Source organism: Saccopteryx leptura, chromosome 6 (genome assembly GCF_036850995.1).
Source record: "Saccopteryx leptura isolate mSacLep1 chromosome 6, mSacLep1_pri_phased_curated, whole genome shotgun sequence".
In the NCBI taxonomy this organism is placed as follows: Eukaryota; Metazoa; Chordata; class Mammalia; order Chiroptera; family Emballonuridae; genus Saccopteryx; species Saccopteryx leptura.
The window spans coordinates 67,560,746-67,587,811 of record NC_089508.1 but is presented as its reverse complement, the minus strand read 5'-3'; the positions used below and the strand labels follow the sequence as shown (position 1 = coordinate 67,587,811).

The 27,066-nt window shown below is 49.5% G+C and overlaps 1 protein-coding gene across 2 annotated transcripts in view; it reads right to left on the bottom strand.

Annotated features, from left to right (window-relative positions):
* The window catches only part of MYO5C (myosin VC), a 114,102-nt gene that overhangs the window by 44,661 nt on the left and 42,375 nt on the right, over positions 1 to 27,066 (bottom strand). For both annotated transcript variants that reach the window (XM_066341824.1, XM_066341825.1), the window contains exons 9-22: positions 26,173 to 26,279; positions 23,732 to 23,997; positions 19,127 to 19,208; positions 16,876 to 17,016; positions 15,410 to 15,535; positions 12,212 to 12,295; positions 9,572 to 9,706; positions 9,052 to 9,149; positions 8,069 to 8,155; positions 7,478 to 7,589; positions 6,504 to 6,715; positions 3,362 to 3,527; positions 2,553 to 2,699; positions 484 to 648 (exon numbers count right to left, since the gene is read on the bottom strand). In XM_066341824.1, coding sequence (XP_066197921.1) covers positions 484 to 648; positions 2,553 to 2,699; positions 3,362 to 3,527; positions 6,504 to 6,715; positions 7,478 to 7,589; positions 8,069 to 8,155; positions 9,052 to 9,149; positions 9,572 to 9,706; positions 12,212 to 12,295; positions 15,410 to 15,535; positions 16,876 to 17,016; positions 19,127 to 19,208; positions 23,732 to 23,997; positions 26,173 to 26,279 — 1,928 coding nt within the window. The remainder of the gene's footprint in view (positions 1 to 483; positions 649 to 2,552; positions 2,700 to 3,361; positions 3,528 to 6,503; positions 6,716 to 7,477; positions 7,590 to 8,068; positions 8,156 to 9,051; positions 9,150 to 9,571; positions 9,707 to 12,211; positions 12,296 to 15,409; positions 15,536 to 16,875; positions 17,017 to 19,126; positions 19,209 to 23,731; positions 23,998 to 26,172; positions 26,280 to 27,066) is intronic.

The window sequence follows — 27,066 nt, the reverse complement described above, 5'->3', positions numbered from 1 at the left end:
CAGAGAGCGTAAGGGTGACTTGCCCAACGCCACCCAGCCAGACAGCAGCAAAGACAAGATTTAAACTTGGGAGATGGGGTTTTTATGTCTGCTGCTCTTCTTACACCACAGAGACGAAAACCTGCCCATGCTTTGCGCTGCTGTTCTGGGTGACAGCAGTGTGCTCCAGGGCACACAGCAGATGGGCGAGCCACAGGGTACAAGGCCATCCTGGCAGAGGGAAGCATTGGCCAGGGCTCTTTCCTGGCTTTCTGTCGCTTTACAAAAGTTTATGTGGCGTTTCTTAACGCCTGGACCTCCTCCTCCTCCCCTAGACTCTGGGGCTCTGCCCTCCTCTCTTCCGAAAGGGAGGCTCCTCTGATAATGGAAGCCGAAGCAAGGTCTACTCTGCTTTGCAGAAACCGGCTTTGTGGGAAAGTGTGCACCGCGGTCTGTTCTGTAGAAAGACTCCCAGGCGTTGCCCAGGTCACAACCAGCACAGACCTCTTCCACGGCAGCCTTGTGTTTCTTCCCCTTCTCCTCGTAGTTGCGCCTGTGGGCAGCTGCTCTGTCCAGTTCTGATTCCAGTTTCTGAATCTTCTCCACATCCCCGGCCCGGACAGCAGCCAGGCTGGTCAGCTTCTCCACCAGCCCGTGGTTCTCTTTGTTCTGGAGGAAAGAAATAGCAGGTGCTTAGGGGTTTATCCCGAATAAAGAAGCTGTCCCACTGGCTCTCACAGCCTTGAACACGGCATTTAACCTCCCAGAGGCACGGTGCCACTGACCACAGGCACCATGTGACGGTATGTACGAGTATCTTCATCCCAGGGGAAACAGCGAGGCAGACCTGTCGCCAACGTGTTCTTGTGCTGGAGGCGGCTCTCAGGGCGGGGCCAGTCCACCCCTGGAGCATCAGGACTGCTCTAGTGTGGGTGCGGGCTGCACTCTGTTCCCTGTTGCCCACCAAAGTTCACCTGGTGAAGTCCTAACACCCAGGACCTAAGAATGTGACTGAACTGGAGGTAGGGTCTTTCAATGCAATGAAGGTAGAATGAGGTCATATGGGTGGGCCCTCATCCAGCATGACTGGTATCTCTATAAGCAGAGGTGATCAGGACACAGACACACACAGAGGGAAGACCACGTGAAGACACATGGAGGAGGTCACCATCTGCAAGCCAAGGAAAGGCAACTCAATAGGAACCAACTCTGCCAATACCTTGAACTTGGAACTTTCAGTCTCCAGAACTATGAGAAAATAAATGGCAGCGTAAGCCACCCAGTCTGTGGCAGCTTATTATGGCAGCCCTGGCAAACTAATCACACAGAATGGAACTCAGACAATGTCTGGATTCCCAGGGGCCCTGCTCCCAGTTGGTTTTCCGTGCTGTTTGCCCAAGCCATATAACAGGCAGGCCTGCTACACAGCAGAGCAGTCAGGGGAAATTGCAACAAAATTTCAAGTTTATTATATGCACATTTATCCATTCATTAAGGACCATTATGGTATAGACTAAGGCTAGCTTTTAACTTCACTGTAGGAGAATCTCAGTATAAACGGAGGCAGGCCCAGGAGTGAGTTTTATAGCTCTGGATGCTGCATGATCACGTGAATTTTTGGGCAAATTAGAAAATGGCAGCTCCTCTGAGTCCTGAGGGAACGTGGCTTTGCATGTAAACAGCAGCTTTGCGCAAACTAACAAGAACAGCCCTGTCTCGAGGCAGCCCAGCTCTGTGTCAGGGCACATGCGCTGGGAGCAGAACCAGGTTGGATCTAAGCCCCACTTGACCTCCTGGGCAGCTGCCCTGCGCACTGGACAACCCACACAACCATGTGGAGCAGCCCTTTAAAATGTCCTTCTGTTTTCCAGCTCAGGGTCTATGTAAACTGTTTGAACTTCCTGACTTGGGGATAATTTTTTTTTTTGTATTTTTCTGGAGCTGGAAACGGGGAGAGACAGTCAGACAGACTCCCGCATGCGCCCGACCGAGATCCACCCGGCACGCCCACCAGGGGGCGATGCTCTGCCCACCAGGGGGCGATGCTCTGCCCCTCCGGGGCGTCGCTCTGCCACGACCAGAGCCACTCTAGCGCCTGGGGCAGAGGCCAAGGAGCCATCCCCAGCGACCGGGCTATCTTTGCTCCAATGGAGCCTCGGCTGCGGGAAGGGTAGAGAGAGACCGAGAGGAAGGAGGGGGAGGGGTGGAGAAGCAGATGGGCGCTTCTCCTGTGTGCCCTGGCCGGGAATTGAACCCGGGACTTCTGCACGCCAGGCCAACGTTCTACCACTGAGCCAACCGGCCAGGGCTAGAGGATAATTTTTTAAATTGATTTTAGAGAAAGAAAGGGAGGGAGGAAGAGAGAGAGCCAGGCACAGCACTCTGCTCCCTCAGGTGCCCTGACTGGGGATCAAACCGGCAACCTCTATACTTTGGGAGGATGTTCCAACTAACGGAGCAATCCAGCCAGGAGTACATAGTTATACATTTTAACTGCCTAGCTAAGGAACTGGCCAGAATAAAATGTATCTATTAGAAAAAGTAAATATGAAAGATGTATTACAAACACCTACCTGATCTTCTAGCTTTTTCTGCAAACGCTGGACCCTGTATGTAAGCTGGATGTTGAGCACGAACCGCCGGATGCTCTGGAATCTGCGCCTGGCCAGCCACGCCCGAGCGTACTTCTGAAGGATCACAGCCTTGTGTTCCTCCAGCATCTTTAAAACAAGGGTTTGTGGAATGCAGACTGGATCTCCATTCTTTCTCTCATCAACTCCTCCAGTGTTGGGAGATGTAACTACTAAAACATTCCCACAGTATGAAATACCAATTTCTGGTAATCAATCCACAGAGACCCATAGCAGGCATTTGAAACAATAACCAAATTCCACCTGTAGCAGACATGTCCGGACATTCACATACCAGAATTCCCTGCTCTGTAGGGAGGCCTTCATACAGAGAAACTATCTCACTACGGGCACAGCTCACAGATGCTGTGGGTTCAGTTCCAGACCACCACAATAAAGTGAGTATCACAGTAAAGCAAGTACCATGAATTTTTGGGTTTCTAAGTGCATATAAAAGTTAGGTTTATACTATAAGGTAGTCTATTAAGTGTGCGGTAGCATTATGTCTAAAAAACAAAGTACATAACAATTAAAAATACTTGATAGCTAAACAATGCTATCCATCATCTGAGCCTGTTGGAAAAATGGTGCCAATAAACCAGCTTAACACAGAGTTGCCACAAACCTTCAATTTATATATAACCCTCCCCCCCACACACACAAAATCTGCAAAGTGCAATAAAAGGAGGTATGCTTGTTCTGTTGGTGAAAAATAACATGACCCCTAGGAAAGCGTGTGGCCTCGACCGCACCTTCCGATACTTCCTCCTCGCCAGGAACCCTCGGGTGTAGGCCTGGATGGTGACGGTGGCCACACGGATCAGTTGGTACAAACTGCGAACAAGATATCCCCGGCAGTACTTCTGAATGACGATGGCTGCCCATGCCTCTTTCAAGGCTGCTGCAGTGACGGCTCTCCTTGGTTAAGAAGAATATGGAGTCAATCTGTTACCCACAGAGCACTGACTGCTATAGCCCAACTAGCTTGTGCAGCTCTTTCCTACTAAGTAGTCATGGTTAGCAAATCTACACATTATACTCTGTGATTTACTGTAATGCCTACTTGAGACCAACCACTATTAGCTGCAGTTTTACCCTGATCTAATGATACCCTGATCTGAATGTGGACGAGCTGCAGGCATGAGGAGCCATGGGGAACATTCACACTTTTCATAGCCAGGCTGATGAGTCACCTCAGGCCCACAGAGACTGTGACAACAAGCCCGTGCTTTGGTATTGCACTTGCCTGTTAATCTGTTCCTTCATTTTTATGAGGAATCGTGCTGAAGGCTCCAGATCAGGGAGATGTTGGCAACACACCACGCCTCTTATTTGCAATATCACCTATTGCTGATGTCATTCCACAATGAGGAGAACAGTTGTGAGAGAAACTGCAGGGCCCCAAAATGTTAGGGGAAAATGTATCCTCAAGGCTTAAAACTGTCCCCTCCCTACCCTTCCTGAGTCAGTACATGATGAACTATACTTAACCTTCAAGGTGACCAAACAGGAGCCCATTATCGATGGAGGCAGGAACCAAAACAGACCCGTTACTAATGGAGGCAAGAACCAGAACAGAAGAATATCACACACCCAGGCCAGAGGCCAGGTAACCAGCATCAACAGAAACTACCAGAAGGAGGCAGCAGAGTATAATACTAACCTTCTCACCCCTGCTCGGGGCTGACTCTTATGGGACTCAACCCACCTGCACCCAGGTGTTTGCAATAAATCTTGGCTACACTTTGGCCTCTGCGTGGTTAAGGTGACTCCCGCAGAGCCCTGGACCTTTCACAAAATCTCAAAGTATTTGGCTCTTACAGAACAAATTTGTTGACTCCTATCCAAAGGACTGGAGAAGACAAAGTTTTTACCTTCACAATTTACACCAGGGCCTAGTCAACCTTTTTATACCTACCGCCCACTTTTGTATCTCTGTTAGTAGTAAAATTTTCTAACCGCCCACCGGTTCTACAGTAATGGTGATTTATAAAGTGGGGAAGTAACTTTACTTTATAAAATTTATAAAGCAGAGTTATAGCAAGTTAAAGCATATAATAATAATTACTTACCAAGTATTTTATGTTGGATTTTTGCTAAATTTGGCAGAATAAATCTTTATAAAACAACTTACTATAGTTAAATCTATCTTTTTATTTATACTTTGGTTGCTCTGCTACTGCCCACCATGAAAGCTGGAACGCCCACTAGTGGGCGGTAGGGACCAGGTTGACTACCATTGATTTACAACCTCGTGGAGCAGACAGGCTTATATATGGCCAAGTGGGTATGAGAAAAATAAAATGACTTCTAAAAGATCCATAAGACAGATTGTACAAAACTGCATGGAAAGTGCTGATATGTGAGCCAGCCCTGGATGGAAAAGGATTTCTGTAAATAGCAAAGGTTGGAAAAGGCCTTTCATACTGAGAAACTAATGAAGGCATGGAGGCCTAGCAGTGCCTCAGACATTCAGAAAAAGGAATCTGTCTAAAATTGCCAGAATATAAGCTACATGGAGAAAATTAGTCAGTAAGGTTAGAAAAATAGATGGAATTGTTTATTTAAAAAAAATATATATATATATATATATTTATTTATTTATTGAACACCTACTATGTGACAGCCACTGTGCTAGTTCCTAAGTATGGATGTAATGGGAACCAGACAAGTTTGGTCCCCATCCTCACGGAGCTTCCATTCTTACAAATGCATCTAGGCCACGGGGGCCTTGAGAACCATGTCAAAGACTGAATGCTCTAATGTAGGACTCTGGGGCCACTGGAGGCTCTAAGGGCAGGAGCAGGACAGGGGGTCAATCAGGCCTTGCTGTAGGAAGATGGAAAGAAAGGCAGGGATACACTCTAGAGTGTAAAGCAAGCAATGATGAAGGCCTCATCCAGGGCCGGTGCCCAGAAACAGAACGAATGGGACAGACACAAGAGACAGCGAAAGGGTGCACAGAACAGTCAGACCCTCACGAGTCCCAAATGCAAAGGGAGCACACGTTTGAGGAAGGAGCTAACTTTCTGGTTTCCTGCCCTGGAGACAGCTGTTATTAACTGAACTCAGAAGCATGGGAGGCAAGCCTGGCTGCACGTGCGTGTGAGGGGGTGGTCTGGGGGCGCGGGAGCTGCGTGCTGAGGTAAAGGTTGTGGTGCGCCCACCACGTGAAGAAGCCCAGATGCTACTGGAGGTCAGGCCTCAAGCTCAGGCAGAGGTCAGGTACGTGGCACACCCGCCTGCTCAACCATCCTAAGAGCACGCCAAGGACAGAGTCAGTAGACACAGAAGTACACGATGTTATTTTGGGAAGAACGCCTGTCCCACTGGGCAGCCCAGTGTGGCCTTGGTAGCACTCAGGGAGGGTGGGAGGGGCCTGGCTGGTGGAACCGCCCTCCACTCAGCCATCCCCTTGGGGGCACCACGTAGCCACGCCCCAGGGTTCTGTGTTTGCTGGCAGGGCTTTGTCACCGACCCCCTCAGGCACGGTGTGTCTCCGGTCACTGGCAGGCAGGCTGGTCAGTGGCTATTTATGACATCTCTACTCAAGAGCTTCACCAGGGCCCTCATTTCTTAGGCATTTTCAATTCCCACAGACCCAGGGCCCAGTTCCTCTATGAGGTCTCATGGGGGAATTCTGACCCTCTTCAGAGACAGACACCGCATTGGGGCTTCTTCTCTTCTGGGTCCTGGCTGTCGCCTGTCCCACATGGGGTCAGCGGGCAGAGTCAGCGCTACCTGCCCCTGAAGGACACACCCTTCTCATCTGGAGGCTCCTGGCCACCTGAGGGACATGCACCCTGGTCCCAGGAGAAAGGCCCTTTGCCCTTGACAGGAAGTGACCAGCACAGGAAGGTGCACAATCCACCCCCTTCCGTGGGCCCCACGTACCTCACGGTGCGCTGACCCCGGAAGTACTGCTGGATGGTCACGGCAGCTTGCCTCTCTCGGAGGAACCTTTTCCTCTGGAGCCAGCCACGGATGTGCTTCTGTATCACAACACAGCCCTGCCTCAGTTTATCCAATCGGAGTTTCTCTAAATAAGCCACTTGCCCTGCTCTGAAGAAAATTTTGGTTTTACCAAACTGGTACTGATTAGAATCCTGGAAGAGAAAAATAAGATAATCAGAAACGCAATCTTTTCAGATTTCCTATCGTATCTGGAAAAGATGTTTAGAGAGTCAAAGATGCCAAAAACATTGACATTTTTACCTCTCTGCTCTCTGACTCGAAGCAGAAAAACTCCAAACATGATTCAGAAATTTTGATTTTGACTTGTTTGCTTAAAGCCACTTTGGGGGAAGAAATGGATTTGGGTGGAGGTGCCCATCTGTGGGGTGGGAAGGGGTGATTCTCAGTTGGGCCTGGGGAGCTTTAGTCTCCTGTGACTTCCACAAGGAGGCGTCAGCACTGGGAACGGCTTCTCCTCGGGGCACCTTTTCCGGACTGTCAGAACTCCTTCCCTCTCTTTTCCATCATAACTCACTGCTTCAGCAATAATCTGAACCCACACCGAGTGCCAGGTCCAGAACCGTCTGGCTTAGTGACCATCTAGTTGACTGTGTGACATGAGCTGGGCCCATGGAAGAGCCTCAGGATGTGGGAGAACAAAGCAGGACAGGAGGACACTGGGGAAAGCCAGGTTCCGAATTTAGGTCCCTGAAGGTGACTCCTGCCGCCAGGAGACGACACCCCAGGAGTGTGTCTGCTCTGACCTCCTCAGCACACAAATGCTTAGGGCACGTTTTCTTTCTCCTTAGCCGTTCATGACGACGACGGTTGAGAGACGAGGCGATGGTGAGGAAATGCGTGTGGGAGCCGTACTTCCCGGTGAGAGCCCCTGACCGAGGAGGAGCGAGACTGACCTGGATGAGCCTGTGCAGAACCACCTTGCAGACCTCCCTCTTATCGCCGAACGAAAGCTCTTGCTTGGTCATGAGGATACCATAGCGACTGTAGAACTCAATGTATGTCCACCTGGGAAGTCAGAGCGGAGCTAAGGAGGTGCGCCAGAGAGGGAGTCCACCCTGTCTGCAGACCCTGCAGCCTTTCCCGTCACTGCTGGTGGGTGGAGTCTGCTCTGGGGGTCATGGCACTGACCTCTGACCTGCCTCCTGGCTGGGACACCACCCAGCTGCCTGTACCTGGACTGATTCTGTTAACACTCCCCTCCAACGACTGTCCTCCCGGGTCCACCCCAGCTCCCTCCCCCAGGTGCGCTGGGAGGCAGCGGTGACCCTCCCCAGCAGCTGAGAGGGGTCATGGGTGGTAGTGACAGCAGCCTCTGCCCCACACACTGCCTGTGTGTCATCCTCTTCTGGCCTTCCACAGCACAGTAGGACAAATCATGGGGGCACTTACTAAAGTATGTGACAAAATACATGGCAGCCATCCCCTCGGCTCTCGGCACAGACCTGCAGTTGGGCAGTCCGCCCCCAGCAAGGTGGACGATGTACCTGGACGGGTAGCTCTGTGCACTGATGCGAATAGTTTCCAAAACGCCGCAGGCTCGCAGCTGCTGAACAGTTCTTCTGGAGTCAAACCTTACAGAAGACGATTTTAAAATGCGTTAAGCCACAGTGATGGATGGTAGTACCCCCCTAGATAGTGTAGCGGAGCTGCCTAGACCGTGAGCTCCTAGGGAGCGGGCTCTGTCTCTGTAACCCACATGCCACACACACAGCAGATACTAAATAAATATTTGTCGAGGTCATATGAAAATCGCATCTCTGTGAAACAGTTCAGAAAGTGGAGGATGCAGAGGAAGAAGCGACTGATTCTGACACAGGTGACAGGGAGCAGGTCTTTCGGGGGGGGGGGCGAATGACCACTGGGCTGAGCTTCGAATGACAATGGAGAGGAAGAAATGTTCAAGCTGACCCTATCCAGGTGACGCGGGAGGCCTGCCTTCCCTTCACAGAACACCCAGCAGGTGGCCCTCTGGCTCAGACCTGACCCTCGGGGGACCCACAGACACATTCACCGTCCTCACGGGCAGCACAACCCCCACAGACACCTCTCAGCTCTGGTAAGCTGAGAGGGGCTCTAGGAACTCCACTCATGGGTCTGGAGTCCTTTCTCTGGGGCCCCAGGGAATTAGTCTAGTGTCTTCTTCACTTGAGGGTGAAACTTGTGACCGCTGTCCAGCCTTTCTCCTTCAAACACATACTAATTCTTTTATGATCAAGGGACATGTTTTGGTTTCCTTGGTTGCATAAACTTCAAGTGTAAACTCTTCTTTCAAATCTAGCCCTTCTACTTAATGCTGAAGATAAGGAAGCCTAGCCAGAGGGGTGGTGCTAACATTCTGTGGAAAGGGCAGGACTGTTTTGAACAATAAACAGGAAAGTTCCAGACAACGGTAAGCACACTCTCCAACATCATGACGGAAACACAGTCCGGCTCCGCGTTCTCCCCTCTGCCGCACGAGGACACTTACTCAAAGGGTAATTTCTCATCATTTGGCTTGATGCAGCGAACGTAGTGGGGCGTGGTCGCATTGAGGGTCTCCATGAGCAAGGACAGAGAGCTGCGGAACTAGGAGACAAAGGCAACAAGAAACATCCTGCTGAAATGTAATACTGACATACAGGCAAAGAAAAAAAAAAAAAAGCCTTGCCTCGGTAACTTAAGAGGAAGAGTTAACTTCATGAATAAAAGGTTTCAACCCATGACTGTGACTATTAGCGTGTCCTGCTGCTCTGGACAGAACACTGCTCTGTCCAACATTCCCACATAGCAGGAAATACAGTGAGTCATGTTACTGACTCAGCAAATGTGCCATGTGCTGAGGTACGAGAACAATGAACGACTGCTTTTCTTGGCACCTGTGTTTATAGTACATTTGAAGAGGCTTGGTGCCCATGTCCAGGCCTGGAACGTGGGTCCTCCCAGTGCCCGGCTCCCTGGGGGGCCTGGCCTGTGTCCATGGGTCCCTCGCCCTCACACTTGCTCAGTACCTTGCTCCCCACTGTGGTCCGGAACTGCTTGTTGTTTGGCTTGATGACTTGCTTTGCAGATCTAATTGTGATCGCTGAACCAAAGGGGGAAGGAGAAACTGGATTTTCTTGGAAAAATTTGGCACAGAGGTGAAACTGGAACGAACAGAGAGAATTTCAGTGTCTGAAAATGCTCACCCACAGGCTTCAGCCGGTACAAGCCAAGTAAGTGGTCACAACAAGCCCATCTAAACCAGGGGAGGGTCAAGCGACAATGTTGGCCAATCTTTAGATCAAATCTCAATTCTAAAAGTGGATCACCCTCACTAGGGATGATGGTGGCTTCTTTCCCAGGACTGGGTGCAGAGAATGTCTATGTGGGTATCAGTCAAAGCATCGGGTAAGGGAAACATTTACAACACCTACCTGTGGACCTTGTCTCACATTGTTGCTGTACCTGGACTCTCCCCGCTCCCATCCCCCATTCTCATGCCCACAGATCCAGACCCAATGCATTACTCAAGATTTTGTTAGGCCCTGGCCAGTTGGCTCAGTGGTAGAGCCTCGGCCTGGCGTGCAGAAGTCCCAGGTTCGATTCCTGGCCAGGGCACACAGGAGAAGCGCCCATTTGCTTCTCCACCCCTCCCCCTCTCCTTCCTCTCTGTCTCTTTCTTCCCCTCCTGCAGCCGAGGCTCCATTGGAGCAAAGATGGCCCGGGCGCTGGGGATGGCTCCTTGGCCTCTGCCCCAGGCACTAGAGTGGCTCTGGTCGCAACAGAGCGACGCCCCGGAGGGGCAGAGCATCGCCCACTGGTGGGCAGAGCGTCGCCCCCTGGTGGGCGTGCTGGGTGGATCCCAGTTGGGCACATGTGGGAGTCTGTCTGTCTCTCCCCGTTTCCAGCTTCAGAAAAAAATAAAATAAAAAATAAAAAGATTTTGTTAAAATGTGTTTCTCCCCACCCCCTTCAGAATACCTTCCCTGGTAGCCCAGCAGGAAAGAATGCAGAATTCCTCTGGACTATCTTAAAATTTTATTTCTACCTTGCATTTATTTCTTTAAATGCCACATCTTCTATCATAGAGTAAACCTTTTATTTTTTCTTTTAAATCAGACACTGATCTCCTTCAGGGAGGAATCTCTGCCTGATGCATCCATGTGCCCCCATGGAGGAATGGCTCTGAAACTCCCATGTCTCCAACAGCCTTTGTGCTTAGCAGACAGACCTGTCTGTGTTTCCACACGATCTGCCTCATCTTCCAGACAGGACCCCACGGTAAGACTGGGCATGAGCAAACAATTAGCCAAGTAAGTCAACTAATTTTGCACACAATGGCCCTGGCTGGTTGGCTCAGTGGCAAGCATTGGCCCAGCATGTGGAAGTTCCGGGTTCGATTCCCAGCCAGGGCACACAGGAGAAGCGCCCATCTGCTTCTCCACCCTTTCCCCTCACCTTTCTCTCTATCTCTCTCTTCCCCTCCTGCAGCCAAGGCTCCATTGGAGCAAAGCTGGCCCAGGCGCTGAGGAGGGCTCTGTGGTCTCTGCCTCAGGCACTAAAAGGGCTCTGGCCCCAATGGAGCAACACCGCAGATGGGCAGAGCATTGCCCCCTTGGTGGGCACGCCAGGTGGATCCCAGTCGGGTGCATGTGGGAGTCTGTCTGCCTCTCCCCTTCTAACTTTGGAAAAATACAAAAAATAAAAAATAAAAATAATTTTGTACACAAGATGCAGGCCATTTTCACATTTTAATAACTGAGGTGTTGTGCCATGGCCTCTGATTTATTTATGATCGTTAGTGGAGGTGCCCATGCTCATCTGGGAAATGGTCAAAATACTTGAACACCAACAAAGAACAGGGATCTTTAAAAAGAAGAAAGATAAATATGATAACCAAATCTTCACAAACATGAAGGCTTATAAAGTACCCTTCACTCTCAAATTTTAATAAAAAAATGTTTAAAGAGGAAGTTAAAAAGCCAGAAGTCACTCTGTTGGTGAGAGTGCTCCTCGCACAGAGCCGTGGATTGGAGGAGCTTACCCGGCTGGAGCCGCTGCCCCCTTGCCGTTCTCTCTCCCTCCTGCACGGCTCCCCATTGCCTGGCTAGTGTTTAACGTAGGGCGCTCCCTCTAGGCTGTGAGCTCCCCCGGGGCAGGGACCCTTCTGTCTCCCCAGAGGCTAGGACAGGGCTTGGCCTAGCGTAGGTGCTGCATAAACACAGGGCGGGACAAAAGCAGGTTGGTAATTACTCATGTAGAAAATAATACAATAGTTAATAAAAACTAATACAAAAACAAACTCTGTATTTTGTATACTCACAACTGTCAACCTACTTTTGCCCCACCCTGCCTCTGTGACTGACTGAATGAATGAAAATGTGAACTGTGGTTCTTTAAATGGTTGTATCAGCTGTCCTTCCTTTCTGTCATCTGCACATTTGATTTCCAAGTTTGCATATAGCACAGATTTGCATGCTTTCAGAAGCTAGAAACATATTTTAGTCCCAATTCTAAAACAGTTTTGGGTACGTCTGACTTAACAATTAATTTGCCACTGTAAGACAGTACACACACACGTTCACCCTTCTCAGTCTTTCCTGATCCATGTCTACGTCCATGTCAAGTACATAATGCATAACATTAATTACCCCTCGGACTTGACAAACCTTGCTTGCTCTCAGGGTTTCAACCAGCATGTCATAGACAGTATCTCTGTTCTTCTCCAGGAAACCTTCACATTGATACTCAACCTACGCAGAGAAAGGAACTCATTATTTCCAGAGACAAGCACCAACAGCATCTAAGTACCACAAGCTACTATTCTTCTTAAAGAAAGAGTAATGAAGGGGCTATACGGGCAATCTTCTAGCAAAGAGAGCTTCTGTTTCTTACAGCTACCCCACTCCATACAGCTTAGAAAGCTGGGACTGCGTGAGCGGAGGGAAGCAGCCAGGCTGCCCGCTGCCTGGATTTCTCTCTGGCTGCTGGTCACTCTGTACTCTCACCTGTCAGTACCCTCTGGCCACACTGGCCATTCTCTGTGATGCGGGCAGTTAATACACACACAGGTCTAAGACCTGGGGTGGTGTTCACTTGGCTCCAGAAGCCACCAGGAGGAGGAAAAAATCTCAGTGGTTCAAATTTATTTGAGTTCAAACAGAAATGTTTCCCTAAATCAGCATTAATGGGCTAGAAAGAAAAAAAACCCTGCCCACCTGCCCACACAGCCTCGAGGACCACCAGAGCCCACAGTCAGGTTTGGGGGCAGTGTCTGCACTGCTCGGATTCGGCTCACAGTAGCTCCTGTGCAGCCCTTTCGGATTCACAGGGCTCCTGGAGCCCCTCAAACTACAACCCACCCAAGGGGGTGCGTAAACATTCAGACCCCAACGGTTTAAGCCCCTCAATTATACAGTCTACTTTAATATGTGATATATACTCTTCATAAAAAAATACATGTTAAAAATAAAATATAAAAATTAACTGTGAAGAAACAGGCTTTTGGGGGTGTTGTACCCTCGAGGCGAACAGGGCGTTCAGTGACCCCTGAGTAAGGACTGTGCTTTGTCCCTCTAGTGTCCTTACTGGTGCAGTTTGGGGTGGAAGCCAGGATCATTGGCTATCTATAAATACTCCCTTGTGAAGAAAGGACTTGGATTCTTTTTATTATTATTATAATAATTTCAGAGAGAGAAAGAGGAAGGGAGGGAAAGGGATGGAGGGAGGGAGAGAGAGAGAGAGGGAGGGAGAGAGAGAGAGAGAGAGAGAAAGAGAGGAGGATTTGTTCCTATATGTGCCTGGACCAGGGATCGAACCGGCAACCTCTGCACATTGGGAAGATGCTCTATGGAGCCATCCAGCCAGGGCGCCGGATTCTTGTATACAAATTCTTCCAGGCTGGTGGTGTAAGCCATTGGGCTAAACTGACAAAGCTGTAATAAATGAAGAGCATTCCTGACCCAGGAAGACTGTCTGTGGGGACAGTGTCACAGGGAGCTGAGTGCCTCTGTTGGGGGCTCTGGGGACCGAGGGAAGATGTGCTGACGTGTTGCCTCCAAGCATAGCTGCCTCAGTTGCACAATGCCTGCAATGCCCTGACTAGCTGCATGGGGAACTATGCCAGCCTGACAGTGTGTGTGTGTGTCCACCAGTCCGCAGTCCACCCAAAGCGCTGTATCAATAGTTCTTTTCGCAGGGACTTCTTGGAAGTGCCTGGCAAGAGAATTAATGTACAGAAACTGTGTGTCCATAAAGAGGGCTGCCTGAAATAAATCCCATATGTGCTATGGAAGAAGTCTGATCCTTTTTTTCCCTTTTCCCCATGGGACCCCAAATGTGAAATTATAAAGGACAACTTGAAAATTTCACTTGATATATCATCATTCAGTTCATCAGGAACCAAATCTGGAACTCTCTAAGCACTAAGGCAATCGCATTCGAGAGCACTCCTCTCGCCACAAGGGTTATCGCGGCGTTCCAGCCTGTCCCCTCCCAGGCCCTCCGTCACTTGGGCACAGCCAGCAGATGCTAGCCGACAGCACCAGCCTCTGGGACAGACAAGCACAGCCTCATCCCAGGGTCCTCAGGCACGGGCCAGGACACGAGAGCAACACCCGGCTGAGGGCAGGAGTTTCCTTGGGAAAAGATAAATGAGATGAGAACACATGTTTAGAGCAGGTAGTTATGCTGTTTTATCTCCACCCCCCTTCTTCAGGGTGGGGAAAAATATACTTCTCACAAAAATTAGGGGATCAAGGAATGTGCAGATACTCTAGTACTTATAGCCTTTTTGTGTGTGTGTATGACAGAGACAGAGAGAGACAGAGAGAAGGACAAATAGAGACAGACAGGAAGGGAGAGAGATAAGAAGCATCAATTCTTTACGGCCATACCTTAGTTGTTCATTGATTGCTTTCTCATATGTGCCTTGACTGGGGTGGGGGGGGGGCTACAGCAAAGCAAGTGACCCCTTGCTCGAGCCAGCAACCTTGGGCTCAAACCAGTGAGCCTTGCTCAAACCAGATGAGCCCACGCTCAAGCTGGCGGCCTCAGTCTCCAACCTGGATCCTCCGCATCCCAGGCCGACGCTCTATCCCCTGTGCCACCGCCTGATCAGACCTTTCAGCCTTTTGTATAGTGCATTTTCACCAATGAAATAAAAGTTAGTTTTCCGTCTAATTTGCATAATCGAACAACTTTCTTTGACTTGTTGTTTGCTTTTCTGATGTTCTTGTTTAATAAAAACAATCAAATGCTTCTTCTATTGCTTCATATTCATTTTGAAATGTCCCCTAATTTTTGTGAGCAGTATAGGTTTACAATTGTTTGTATGGAAAATAATACTGTAATTAATAAATAATACAAGAATAAACCTTGTTTCATGTTCTCACTATTTTTGTCTCACCCTGTGTTTTCCAAGGTTTCTGCAATGTGATTTTTTTTTTAAAAATTTCTTTCTATGAGAGTAACATTTGTTTCATAAAAAGTTGTATCAGGAAGAAAATGAAGATCACCTAGAAAACCCAGCATCTTCAGCCAACCTAAGTTACCAATCAATATATTGCAACTTAATAAAAAGGAAAACCTTAAAAAAAAAAAAAGATACAGCTTTTTTTTATTATAAAGAAACAATTATGCTGTCTTATCACAGTTTTGTGGAGAAAATAAAATGATCAGAGGTTAATGAATTCATGATAAATCCAAGCTCAGAAATGAGGTCCATTAGTAACACGTTTATCCTTAAAGCAGTCCAACAGAACAGATGAAGAATTGTGTATACACGCATCCTTCATCAAAGCTCCAACCCGGAAGAGCCTGCCCGCTCTGGCCCCTGCTAGGCAGCACCCGGCAGACTCTCACTATACCTTGTCAGCAAAGTGCTGGATGATAAAGGATGTATTTGACATTCTGGGTTTTTCAAACAAAGAGTTCTTGTTGATAAAATTATTATACAGCTTTTGAAGCCAGTTTTCATCGGTTCCATGTGGTAACTGGAAGAGAAAGCAAACCAAACAGCAAGTAAAGAAACTAGAGATGAAAGATGCATAGAGGTAAGGAAAAGCGCTCATTCTCTCTTTTTAAAATATCTTTTTAATTTTTCAATTACAGTTGACATAACAATACTTTATTAGTTTCAGATGTATACCCAGTGATTTGACATTATACAGTGTGTCCATAAAGTCATGGTGCAGTATATAGTATTTTTGTATTTTATTCCCCAAAGAAGTCCAAAGGCTCAGGAAAATGTAGCATGGATTCCATTACGTGAACATGACTTTGTTCTCAGTTTTTTTAGGGAAAGACTGGCACCTAAATGTAGTCCCTTCTCCAGGAAATCAGTTTTCTTTTGTTTTACTGCCCAACAAATAACTATCTCCTTGCGCTGAGACCTTCCCTCCTCAAACAAAGCTAGTTGCAAAACTTGTTCTTGATGCTGGTGGTTTTCAAGCTGTCAAGTCTATTCAGCCGGAATGCTGTGACTCTAATACCCCATTGTGTTCCAATGGCTCCTGCATGCTTCTCTGTGACACCTGGTCACCTGGGAATGCCTGTGATTTCCTAGAGGCCCCCTTGTCCTCTGCCCCGTGCCCCAAGTAGATCATTTCAGAATGCTTGGCACTGGCGCTGGCCCTGGAATCTCACATCACTGCAGGTGCTGAAGCACAGGCAGCACCAGGGGGTTGAGAATTGTAGGGTGCAAATGCCGTTAAGTCCTCAACCTTATCATCATTTTTTTAGTTCAAATAAATCTCTAGAAAAGAAACAGAATCTACCAATATGTTTAAACTTCAAAATACAACCTTTAAACCCCAACATGAATGGTGTCCTGGGGATTACTTGTTCCTGTGGCGCCAGGGGAAATGCTGGGAGGCTGACTCGCTACAAAGCCGCCCTCCCAGGGGAAACGAGGCTGGAGAGACCCTCAGAGACCTCGCCTCTGCAAGTGTGTGGGGCGACTTCTCAGCCACACCTCCCGATGGATGACTCACAGGAAGTAAAAGAAAGCTAGTCATTACTGGCATGGGGTTACTTGCTATTTCCATGTTCTCTCTAGACACACCCAGGGACGGCCTCGAAGGGCGCCTCCTTGCTGGACATGACCTAAGACGTCATGCATGTTGCCCAAGGGAGGGCTACGTATGCTGAGTGTGGGAGGCTCCCCTGGCCTTCCCAGGTTCCCTACGGACTGCTGTCCCTGCATTAATATCCAACGAACCGGGAAACACGTCAGGAATTTACACGTACAGTTTTTAAAAATCCACTTTGCAATATGCTCATCTGTTACTACTCACAAATTGAAAAAAAAAATCCAATTAGTTTTAAAAGTTACCAAACATTCTTCATCCAGTAACTCCAAAATGCCCATTTTTGTTTCAATGAGGTCAATAACTGGTTGATTGTCATAAAAGTCTATCAGAGTCCAAGGGATATCTTCTTTCATGTATTCTTCTTGTTCAAGTTTAAAGACATGCTGGGAATCCAGAAGTTAACACAGAACATAAAACAATGTTAAAATGTGCTTCTGAAGAGCAGGATATAAGCATCTGGAAAACGGGATCATGTGACAGATTGGTAATGTTTACGGGAGACCCAGAGGTACTGGCTACGCCTCTCATCCATGAGCAATGCTGCTGAGTTCCTATTATGGGTTTAGACACCACGGCACCGCCCCCGCCCAGTCTGAGTGGGTGCCCACATCCTGTCACTTCCATCACTGCGGGTACTCAGGGTGGGCCTGGGGTCCTCCCTGCTCATGGCCACTGCTGCTACTGAGGACAGAGCCAGCCTGCCTGAGAATGCTGGCTGTGGGGCCCGTAAGAGAAGCCAGCAACTTGGAGAGCTTTTTGTTCACTGCTTGTTTCGCTTCCCAGTGGGCTGACTCAGGCTCATCCTGGCTGCAAGCAGCAGGAGTGGGGGTGGGGGGGAACAGCTAGGAGAGAGCCTCCCACAGGAGAGCCAGTGGTAGCAGCGCCGACACAGGAATGCAGAATAGGTGGTTGAGAAGCAGACGATGCTTTTACTGGCCAGTGAGAGAGACAGCTGTGAGGGGGCGACAGAAAGCACTGTAAGGAGGGGTGGGGACATGCATGACCCTCCCGTGTCCAGAGATCTCTGGTTCTGTCGCCTTTTCCTAGAGGCAGTGAGGACCCGGGAAGGAGAGGAGTGAGGGAGGATCACGTGGGGCCTAGAGAGATAGGTCGGCTTGGGGTGGGGGTGAAGGCCTTTGCAGGCAGGACTAGAGGCGGAGAGGCCAGGCAGGACTCAGTTCTGGCGTGGCGGGAGGCTCGGGAGGTGGCACAGAGGACTCGGGGAGGAAGATGACCAAGAGCCACAAGTTAGGACAGTGAGGCAGGACACCAGGTCAATGGTGGTGGTTTAGCCACAAAAAGGAGCGTGGAGGGTAAGGAGGCGGAAGGAGGAGGCTTTGTCACTGTCGACACCAGGTGCTGCTGTTTAGCAGCAGCCGGAATTAGGAGACAGGAGCTGGAGACGCTCCTCACTAGGGCTGCTATGCTGATATTTTAAGGTATTACTCCTCCCAGGAGGCTCTGCATGTTGACAGATGACTCAAAACAAAAAGGAGAAAAAGAGGAAGAAAGGGGAAGAGGAGGATAGGGAAAAGGAGGAAGAGCAGGAGGAAAATGGAGTTGCAGCCTCTGATACGATATTTACAGGGGGTGTCTTGCATATGTGTTCTTTTGAAGTTGAAGTAAAGGTCAATGTTGGGGACAACATGACGCTGGTGTCCTAGCAGAGGGCAGGGCTGCAGATATATATTTTAGTTGTGTTGCGTATCTCCTTGAAATAAACCTTTGCTGTGGTTATTAAATGCTAAATGCCCAGGGAATCCTTGAGAGTGCTAATGAAATGGAAATTTGCAGTGGGATGAAATTGAATGCTTACACCTGGATTAATTCTGGGGTAAGGAAACGCAAAGAAAAGAAACACTCACTGAATATGATTCAATGTTAGGTCTTCTCCTCATAACAATATTAGGTGGACACTGTTGACCCATTTTTAAAGTGAAGAAACAGGCTCAGACAGCCCAAGGTCCCAGTGGAGGAAGCAGGTGGTAGAGCTGAGATTCAAACCCAGTTCAGTTTGGGCAAAAGTCCATGCTCTCCATGATGTCACAGTATCTTTTCTTTGGAGTTGTGTGGGAGAAGCAGAATGTCTAAAGACAAGCAGGAGGGTTCACCAGGTGAAGAGGGAAGGGTGGGGAAAGGACAGGAACAGCAGGTGGGTTACTGCAGACAGGGCAGCAAGTGCAAAGATACAAAGTTTTGCAAAGACGTGAAGCCTTCGGGAAATAAATTAGATGGTTTGGCTGCATAGGGGGTCTGGATCCAAGAATGACAGATGAAGACCTGGAACGGAAAAGTTGGCAGGCGGCTCCAAAAAGATAAAATAGAGGAGGGTGGGAAAGTGCGATGTCAAGATACAGCCACGAGGGGGTGGAGCACCCCAGCATGCAGCTCCGTCGCTGAGGACTTGCAGAGAAAGGAAGCCTAACGGCCTCTTTCCCCGTTCCCCTGCACACAGGGCCGAGAATGAGTTAAGAAGGCAGAAAAGTCACCTACCAGGTTAAACTGCTGCTGCAGTTTTTCATTAGCATAATTGATGCAAAACTGTTCGAAGCTGTTCACATCAAAGGTTTCAAAACTGAAATACAGTTTAAACAAGTTAAAATACAACTTGGAGGACGTATCGGTCAGTAGGTTTGGACAATGTTTATAGCTTAAAAGCTTGCTACGTTTTCTGAAAGCTGTAAATACACCCGAGAGCTTGGCAGTCGGTTTATAAACCAGCTTTTCCCAGGTTGCCTCAGAAGGAGTCTGGCATGTTCAAAACACCTCCCCTGAGGCGGACATTGAAGTGGGCCCCTCACCATAACGTGCATTGTTCATTTTCACAACACGGATAGCTGCATGATCACTCTGTAGGTGAGGAGATGAGACTCTGAGGTTAGGAAACTTGCCTAAGGTCACACACAGCTACTGTCAGACTGCTGTGAGCGGCCCGACTCGCACACCGATGCTCTGCTACTCCCTGCTTGGTGCCTGTTGGAGGGAGAGGCAGCACAGTTCTGTCTCCCCCAGGGCGGTGCTCTTAGTTCTTGGAAGAAAAGGGCCAGGCCATTTGATACCTATAGCCCCGAAGACCCCGTCAGGTCCAAGACAGACATGGCACAGCGTCCATTTGAGTCTTGCAGTGCTGTCTCTGGAACTGCCCTGGGGCTGCACACTGAGGGCTGACGGAACGGCCAGCCTGCTGGAGAGAGCAGCCGACAGTGAGTCGTGCGGGACCACGGCCAACAGGCCTGTCCGACGGGGCAGCTGCTGCTCGGCCCCCACCAGCTGTGGCCAAGGCGACGCAGGGCAGGTGTGTTAGATCACCTGATTTGCAAGCGAAGCCAGAAATCTGGACTTTTATGTGAATTATCCCATTCTGTAAAACATGTTGTTGGCTGAACAAAACTCAGGCACCAGATTTGCCACCTGGCCAGGTGACCACTGCTCCCAGGAGGAAGCTCCCCCAGCGCTGCGGTATTAGCATGGATACACATAGTTCCTCTCACCCTACCTGGGTGGAGGGGTACAGAGACCCCGCTGCTGCACAGGTCAGAGGAGAGGGTGGCCATCACTGAGACAAGCGGCCAGCAAGTGGTGCCAGACATGTCATTTGACCCCAGCTCTTGGTGCCTCCAAAGCTTTGGTTCTTAATTGCTCTAATCCCCAGGGTTCCTGCCAGTGCCAACCCTGGGTCCCCTGGGAGTGTCGCTTGACTGAGCCACTTTGGCTCAGTTTAGGCTGCCTGGGTAGATTAAGGGCCTCAATTTTTTTTTTTTAACACATTCAGGGTGACGAGGAACAGGAGCCGAACCTACACAGCTCTGACAGCCTCGCTCCACAGGCTCTCTGGAGGGTCTCGAGGCTGGACACCGCAGACAGGCCAGGGCCGGCGGGGGACGGTGAAAAGGGCCTCACTGTGCTCCCTGGCCCACAGTCAAGGGCAAAGCCAGGCTTTGGAGAGCAGGGGCGGAATGCCAAGCATCAGTTATTATTTTCCTGCCCTTTGGCGCACCTTCCCCAGAGCTAAAGTTTAAAACCCATGGAAAGAGCTAAATCAATGACTTAAAATGTAGAAGCACAATAGCTCTGATAACACTTCACACTGGAACAAAGCTTATGGGTTTTAAGATGTCTTTACCATTTCTTCCAGTTGAATTTTATAATAACCCTGCGACAGAGGCCCATCTCATAACACAGAAACTGAGGCTGGGAGAGAGTCTGTGACTCTCTCGGGGCCACACAACCCGGGAGCTACAGGGCTCACTCCCGGGGATCTGACCTCCCCGTCCCAGGCCTTCACAGCTCTGGATCCAGTGTTATAATTTTGGAAGAGGAATTTAATTTCAAAATTAAAATTTGGCCCTGGCCGGTTGGCTCAGTGGACAGACTGTCAGTCCAGCATGTGGATGTCCCAGGTTTGATCCCTAGTCAGGGCTCACATGAGAAGCGACCATCAGTTTCTCTTCCCTCCCTCTCTCCCTTCCCTTTCTCTTCCCCTCTCACAGCCAGTGGCTCGGTACGGTCGAGTGTCAGCCGCAGGCACTGAGGATAGCTTGGCTGATTCAAACATTGGCCCCAGATCAGGGTTGCTGGGTAGATCCCAGCCAGGGCACATGTGGGAGTCTGTCCCTCTATCTCGCCTCCTTTCCCTTAAAAAAAGAAATTAGCCTGACCAGGCAGAAGTGCAGTGGATAGAGCATCGGACTGGGACGTGGAGGACCTGGGTTCGGAGCCCCGAGGTCGCCAGCTTGAGCGCGGGCTCACCAGCTTGAGGGCGGGGTCACTGGCTTGAGCATGGGATCCTAGACATGACCCCATGGTTGCTGGCTTTGAGCCCAAAGGTCGCTGGTTTGAAGCCCAAGGTCACTGGCTTGAGCAAGGGGTCACTTGGTCTGCTGTAGCCCCCTGGTTAGGGCACATATGAGAAAGCAGTCAATGAACAACTAAGGGAACTAAGGAGCCACAATGAAGAATTGACGCTTCTTATCTCTCTTCCTCCCTGTCTGTCTGTTCCTATCTCCCTCACTCTCTCTCTCTATCTCTATCACACAAAAAAAAAAAACTTAAAAAAATTAAATTTAACATATACTCTAAGAAGTTCTTGTGAATTTATAAGTACTCCTCCTGTCTCAGGTGTGCACACTTGGCCCAACACTTCAAATTCCTGGGTGGGACTCCTACCTCCCTCACTGCTCCTGGCACTCAGCTGCCCCTCCTGCCTGCCCGTCCCCAGTACCTCCCATACCTTCCCTGTTCCCTTCAAAGGAGTCACCCCATCTAATATCCACTGCCTGGCCACTCAGACTTCAGTCTCAAAGGGCAGGGCCAGGTGTCTATGCTGTTCACCAATCACACTCAACAGACTGCCTGGCACACAGATATTTGTTGGGTGAATGAAATAACAGTCTTAAAATAAAGATCTATTTATTTTTAAGACAATTTAAAAACACAGAAAAGAACAGAGAATAATGTAACAATCACCTATTTCCACCATAAACTATTGTGAAGCAGGACTATTTCTTTTTACAAGTCTTTTTAAATTATTACTGGCTGCTCACATACTTTTTCTTAGAACAAAGAAAGGTAAATAATTTAGTAGACGATCCCAGCAATGTTATCAGCATTTTATAACTGTTGACATACACTATTAATTAGTCATCACATGTATTAATTTAGGGTCTAAATTAAACAAAGTAACTTGCTTGAGGCACACTCTTCACCTGGGCTCACTGTGGCTCCTCTGCCTACCCTTCCCCAAAAGGTGGGGAGGCCCAGAGCCAGCTGCCCCTCTGCATGGGGAGGGGGGTTGAGCTGCTTTGCACAGGCATGGGGGGCTGACCACTCCCCAACCTTTCATGGGACAGTTTCCCCCCTTTTCCCATGGAGAAACCAGGGCTGGTCCTGGGGGGGGGGGGTCGTGATTACCATGGAAGGCCAAGTGCTGACAAATAAAAGCCCGAAAGGCAGTGGTCTCCTCAGAGCCCACCTCCATGCAGGCCTGGCCCTGCACACTCCCTCTGGCTATTCCGTGAGCATCTTTAGCACGGGACTAACACGGGGTTTAAAAAAGTAGGATGGGAGAGAAGGAGGAAGAATAAGACTCCAGTGTGGGAACTCCTGGGGAAGGGCTGAGGGCAATAACAAGCCCTTCCTTATCTAGGAAAGGATGAAGACTTCAGGGTGAGGAGGTGGGTTGGTAAGAGGCCTGGGCTGGAGTCCTCCTCTGGTCTGTGAGCCTGGGCGAGGTACAGGACCACGGGCACTGTCGTTCCCTGTGAAACGGGATGGTGTATCAGGGCTCACACCTCACAGGGTCTCTCTCAGGAGATGCAGTGGGCGAGAATCTCACGCAGCGCTGGGTCCTCCCACCAGCAGAGTGACTGTGCACAAATTTCTGGGCCTTTCTAAGCTTTGGTAGCTTCCTCTTTAAAACGGGGATGATTACAGGGTTGTTCAGGGAGAAGTGAGAAAGTGCATGGGAACCACCCAGCGGGTCGTTGGCAGATGGTGAGCCCTGGTGTGGCCATTATTATTTTTTATTTTTATTTATTTATTTTTTTTTTGTATTTTTCTGAAGCTGGAAACGGGGAGGCAGTCAGACAGACTCCCGCATGCGCCCGACCAGGATCCACCCAGCATGCCCACTAGGGGGCGATGCTCTGCCCATGTGGGACATCGCTCTGCTGCAACCAGAGCCACTCTAGCGCCTGAGGCAGAGTCCATGGAGCCATCCTCAGCGCCCGGGCCAACTTTGCTCCAATGGAGCCTTGGCTGCAGGAGGGAAAGAGAGGGACAGAGAAGAAGGAGAGGGGGAGGGGTGGAGAAGCAGATGGGCACTTCTCCTGTGTGCCCTGGCTGGGAATCGAACACGGGACTCCTGCATGCCAGGTCGACGCTCTACCACTGAGCCAACTGGCCAGGGCCTCTGGTGTGGCCATTATTAAATTAGCATTTACTTAATACACTAAATAAGACACTGTCTGTGCAAAACCGGAGAACACCATCTTTCTGATCATGTGAAACAGAAAGGAGAAACACAAACAAAATGATCTAAAAGTAATGGGCATTTGACATTCAAGAAAAGAAAGACAGGATCACCGAAGGAATTCTTACCCATAAATGTCCAAAACACCAATAAAAGTGTGCTGCTTGCCTGAAAACTGCAACGCTTGGTTAATTCTCTCCACAATGTAGTCAAACAGGTGAGCATAGATCTTTTTGGCCAGTGCGTCCCTGGCGTTAACAGCCTGCGGCCTGGTCATGGTCTTCACCACTGTCTCAGAGGTCGTGATGATTTTGCGATTGCACAGCCACTGAGCAACTTTGCCACTGTCCAGGCCCAGGAGCTCACAGAACACCATCAGGTGACTGTCATCCCCCTGAAAAACAAACACAAGCCCCATCAGGGCTGTTCAGCCATCTAAACCAGCCCCCGCCGACCCAGCCAGGGCCCTTGACCTCCCCACTAGGGCCTATGGGAGATGAGGACGAGCTGGCAGAAGAATGACCAGGCCTCAGGGGACAGGGTCAGGCCTGGCAGTGAGGCAGGAGAGGCCACAGTGGCACTGAACCAGCACCTTGCCCTGACCGGATACCAGTGTCATTTGTATTCATAGAAATGTTTTCTTGTGTGTGTTCTTTCCTTCCCCATCAGGATATTGATGAGACTAACCAAACACATACCCCCTACCAAGCATCACCTATAGCAGGGGTCCCCAACCTTTTTTGGGCCACGGACCGGTTTAATGTCAGAAAATATTTTCACGGACCGGCCTTTAGAGTGGGACGGATAAATGTATCACGTGACCGAGACAAGTGTCAAGAGTGAGTCTTAGATGGATGTAACAGAGGGAATCTGGTCATTTTTTAAAAATAAAACATCGTTCAGACTTAAATATAAATAAAACGAAAATAATGTAAGTTATTTATTCTTTCTCTGCGGACCGGTACCAAATGGCCCACGGACCGGTATCGGTCCGCAGCCCCGGGGGTTGGGGACCACTAACCTGTAGTATCAGTCACAGAAGACACCCACATAAATTTACCTGGTATCCATTAAATAAAAACATGTGTCACAAAACTCACATGGCACTGTATTCCCAGAGAGGATGTCAGCCCCAGTGGTGTTTGATTCCAGCGAGTGTCAGGAGGTAGGAAGTGTCCTTTCGGCTCCCAACGGTCCAGTGCCCTTCAGGCCCAGCATAAGCTGCACCGCCTCCCACCCCCATTTTCTGGCCTCACCTCCCACCCCTCTCTCTCGCTCCTCTGGGTACACTGACTTGGTTTGCTATCTTTGCACTTGCTGCTCTGTCCTTCACATGTTCTTCCCCAAGACACAGGCACGATTCACTGCCTTACCTTCAGGCCTCTGCCCACTGCCACCATATCAGAGAGAAAGGACAAGGATCTAGGTGTGAGGAGGCCTTTTGCATAGGGCTCAGAAAATCTCTCTGAATGCCCTATACAAAAAGCACAGCTCCTCTCTACCGCCTACTCTGCCTTATTTTCCTCTTTGGCAGCCATCACCAGCTGCCAAAGCCTATAACTGTTTACTGTGTCTTCTTCGTTTCTGTCTCTCAGATCATAATGTCCACGAGGGTCATCTTGTTTTGTGTTGATCACTGCTGTTTCTCCAGAACCTACTACAAGTGCCGGCACATAGTAAGTACTCGGTAAAAATTTGTTGAATTAAACACACACACACACACACACACACACACACACACACACAGCTTGACCAGGCGGTGGTGCAGTGGATAGAGTGTCGAATTGGGATGTGGAAGACCCAGGTTTGAGACCCCGAGGTAGCTGGCTTGAGTGCGGGCTTGTCCGGCTTGAATGTGGGCTCACCAGCTTGAGCAATGGGTCACTGGCTTGAGCGTGGGATCATAAATGTGACCCCTCGCTGGAATCAAACACCACTGGGGCTGACATCCTCTCTGGGAATACAGTGCCATGTGAGTTTTGTGACACATGTTTTTATTTAATGGATACCAGGTAAATTTATGTGGGTGTCTTCTGTGATTGATACTATAGGTCAGTGGTCCCCAACCCCCGGGGCTGCGGACCAGTACCGGTCCGTGGGCCATTTGGTACCGGTCCGCAGAGAAAGAATGTGATTGCTAGCTTGAGGCCAAAGGTCGCTGGCTTAAAGCCCAAGGTTGCCGGCTTGAGCAAGGGATCACTTGCTCTGCTGTAGCCACCCAGTCAAGGCACATATGAGAAAGCAATCAATGAACAACTAAGGTGCTGCAGTGAAGAATTGATGCTTCTCATCTCTCTCCCTTCCTGTCTGTCTGTCCCTATCTGTCTCTCTCTCTGATTCTCTCTCTGTCTCTTTATAAAAACAAACAGAAAATTCCCCCTCCTCTTCTGTTGCAAGGCAACCCATTCTCTTCGAAGGCAACCCATGGACACCCTACTTTCTTCCTACTAAGCTGGTCTTCCCAGTTGGCTCAATGTGCCTGGTGCTAAAATGCAAAATCAGGGGAACCCTGAGACAGTTTACTGATGATCCCCAAACACAGAAAAAGTGAAGCAAACAAGTTTCTTACACTGACTATGGACCTCTCGCTGCCCACTGCTGTAATCTGCACGTTGCCCAGATGTAGGATGGCTGCCAGGATCTTAAAAACATCCATCTGAAAATCCTCCTTGAAACCTGAAAACAAACATTTTTCCAAATTAGGAATACTGCATGTCTTCTCTTACTTAGTCACTAGTAAGATAACACCTGAATTTTCACGACACTCTAGCCTGCCTGGTGCTGAGAGCTGGGACGTGGACCCCAGGAGAACCTGGCTCACTGTTCTTTCCAGTTTGACTTGTGCAGACACAAATGTGAGCTCTATAACCCAGGAGGTTTTACACAGAAATCAGTATCCAGGTAACCGCTTCGTGCCAGGTTCCTGGGAGAGTCAGCTCTCCCTGATTCTGTGACGTCCTTGCTCTATTTTTAACACGTGTTTTTCTTTTTATTCACAAGCTCCCTGAATTATTTTTATGGTGGGGTGCTGGATGGATTTTCCTTGCCCCTCCAGCTCTGCACCCCATTCTCTGTCCCAGGGGCCTGACCTGTCTGGACCAACGCGACGAGCTGTCGTGTCCTCTGGCCTCTGGCGGGGTTTGACCCGTGGGGACCGTGGCAGGAGGTCAGAAAGCAGGGGGAGAGGGGCTGGCCGTCACATCTCTTTCCCTGTAACATCACCCCAGACTGACTGTCATCACCCCAGCGGTCAAAGGATGCCGACTGAGACAGGTCACTGCTCTTGGTCCAACACCGCCTTTGCCCAGCCCTCCTCACAGGCCTTAGCCCACCTGTGCCTGACCGGGAAGGAGCGGCGAGCAGGTCTGCTGCTGTACCCGGGTTGCTGCTGCCCCTCGTCGGTCCCCTAGCCCCGTCTACCTGGCTACAGGTGCTCCTTCATAAACAAACCTCCTTCCTTCTC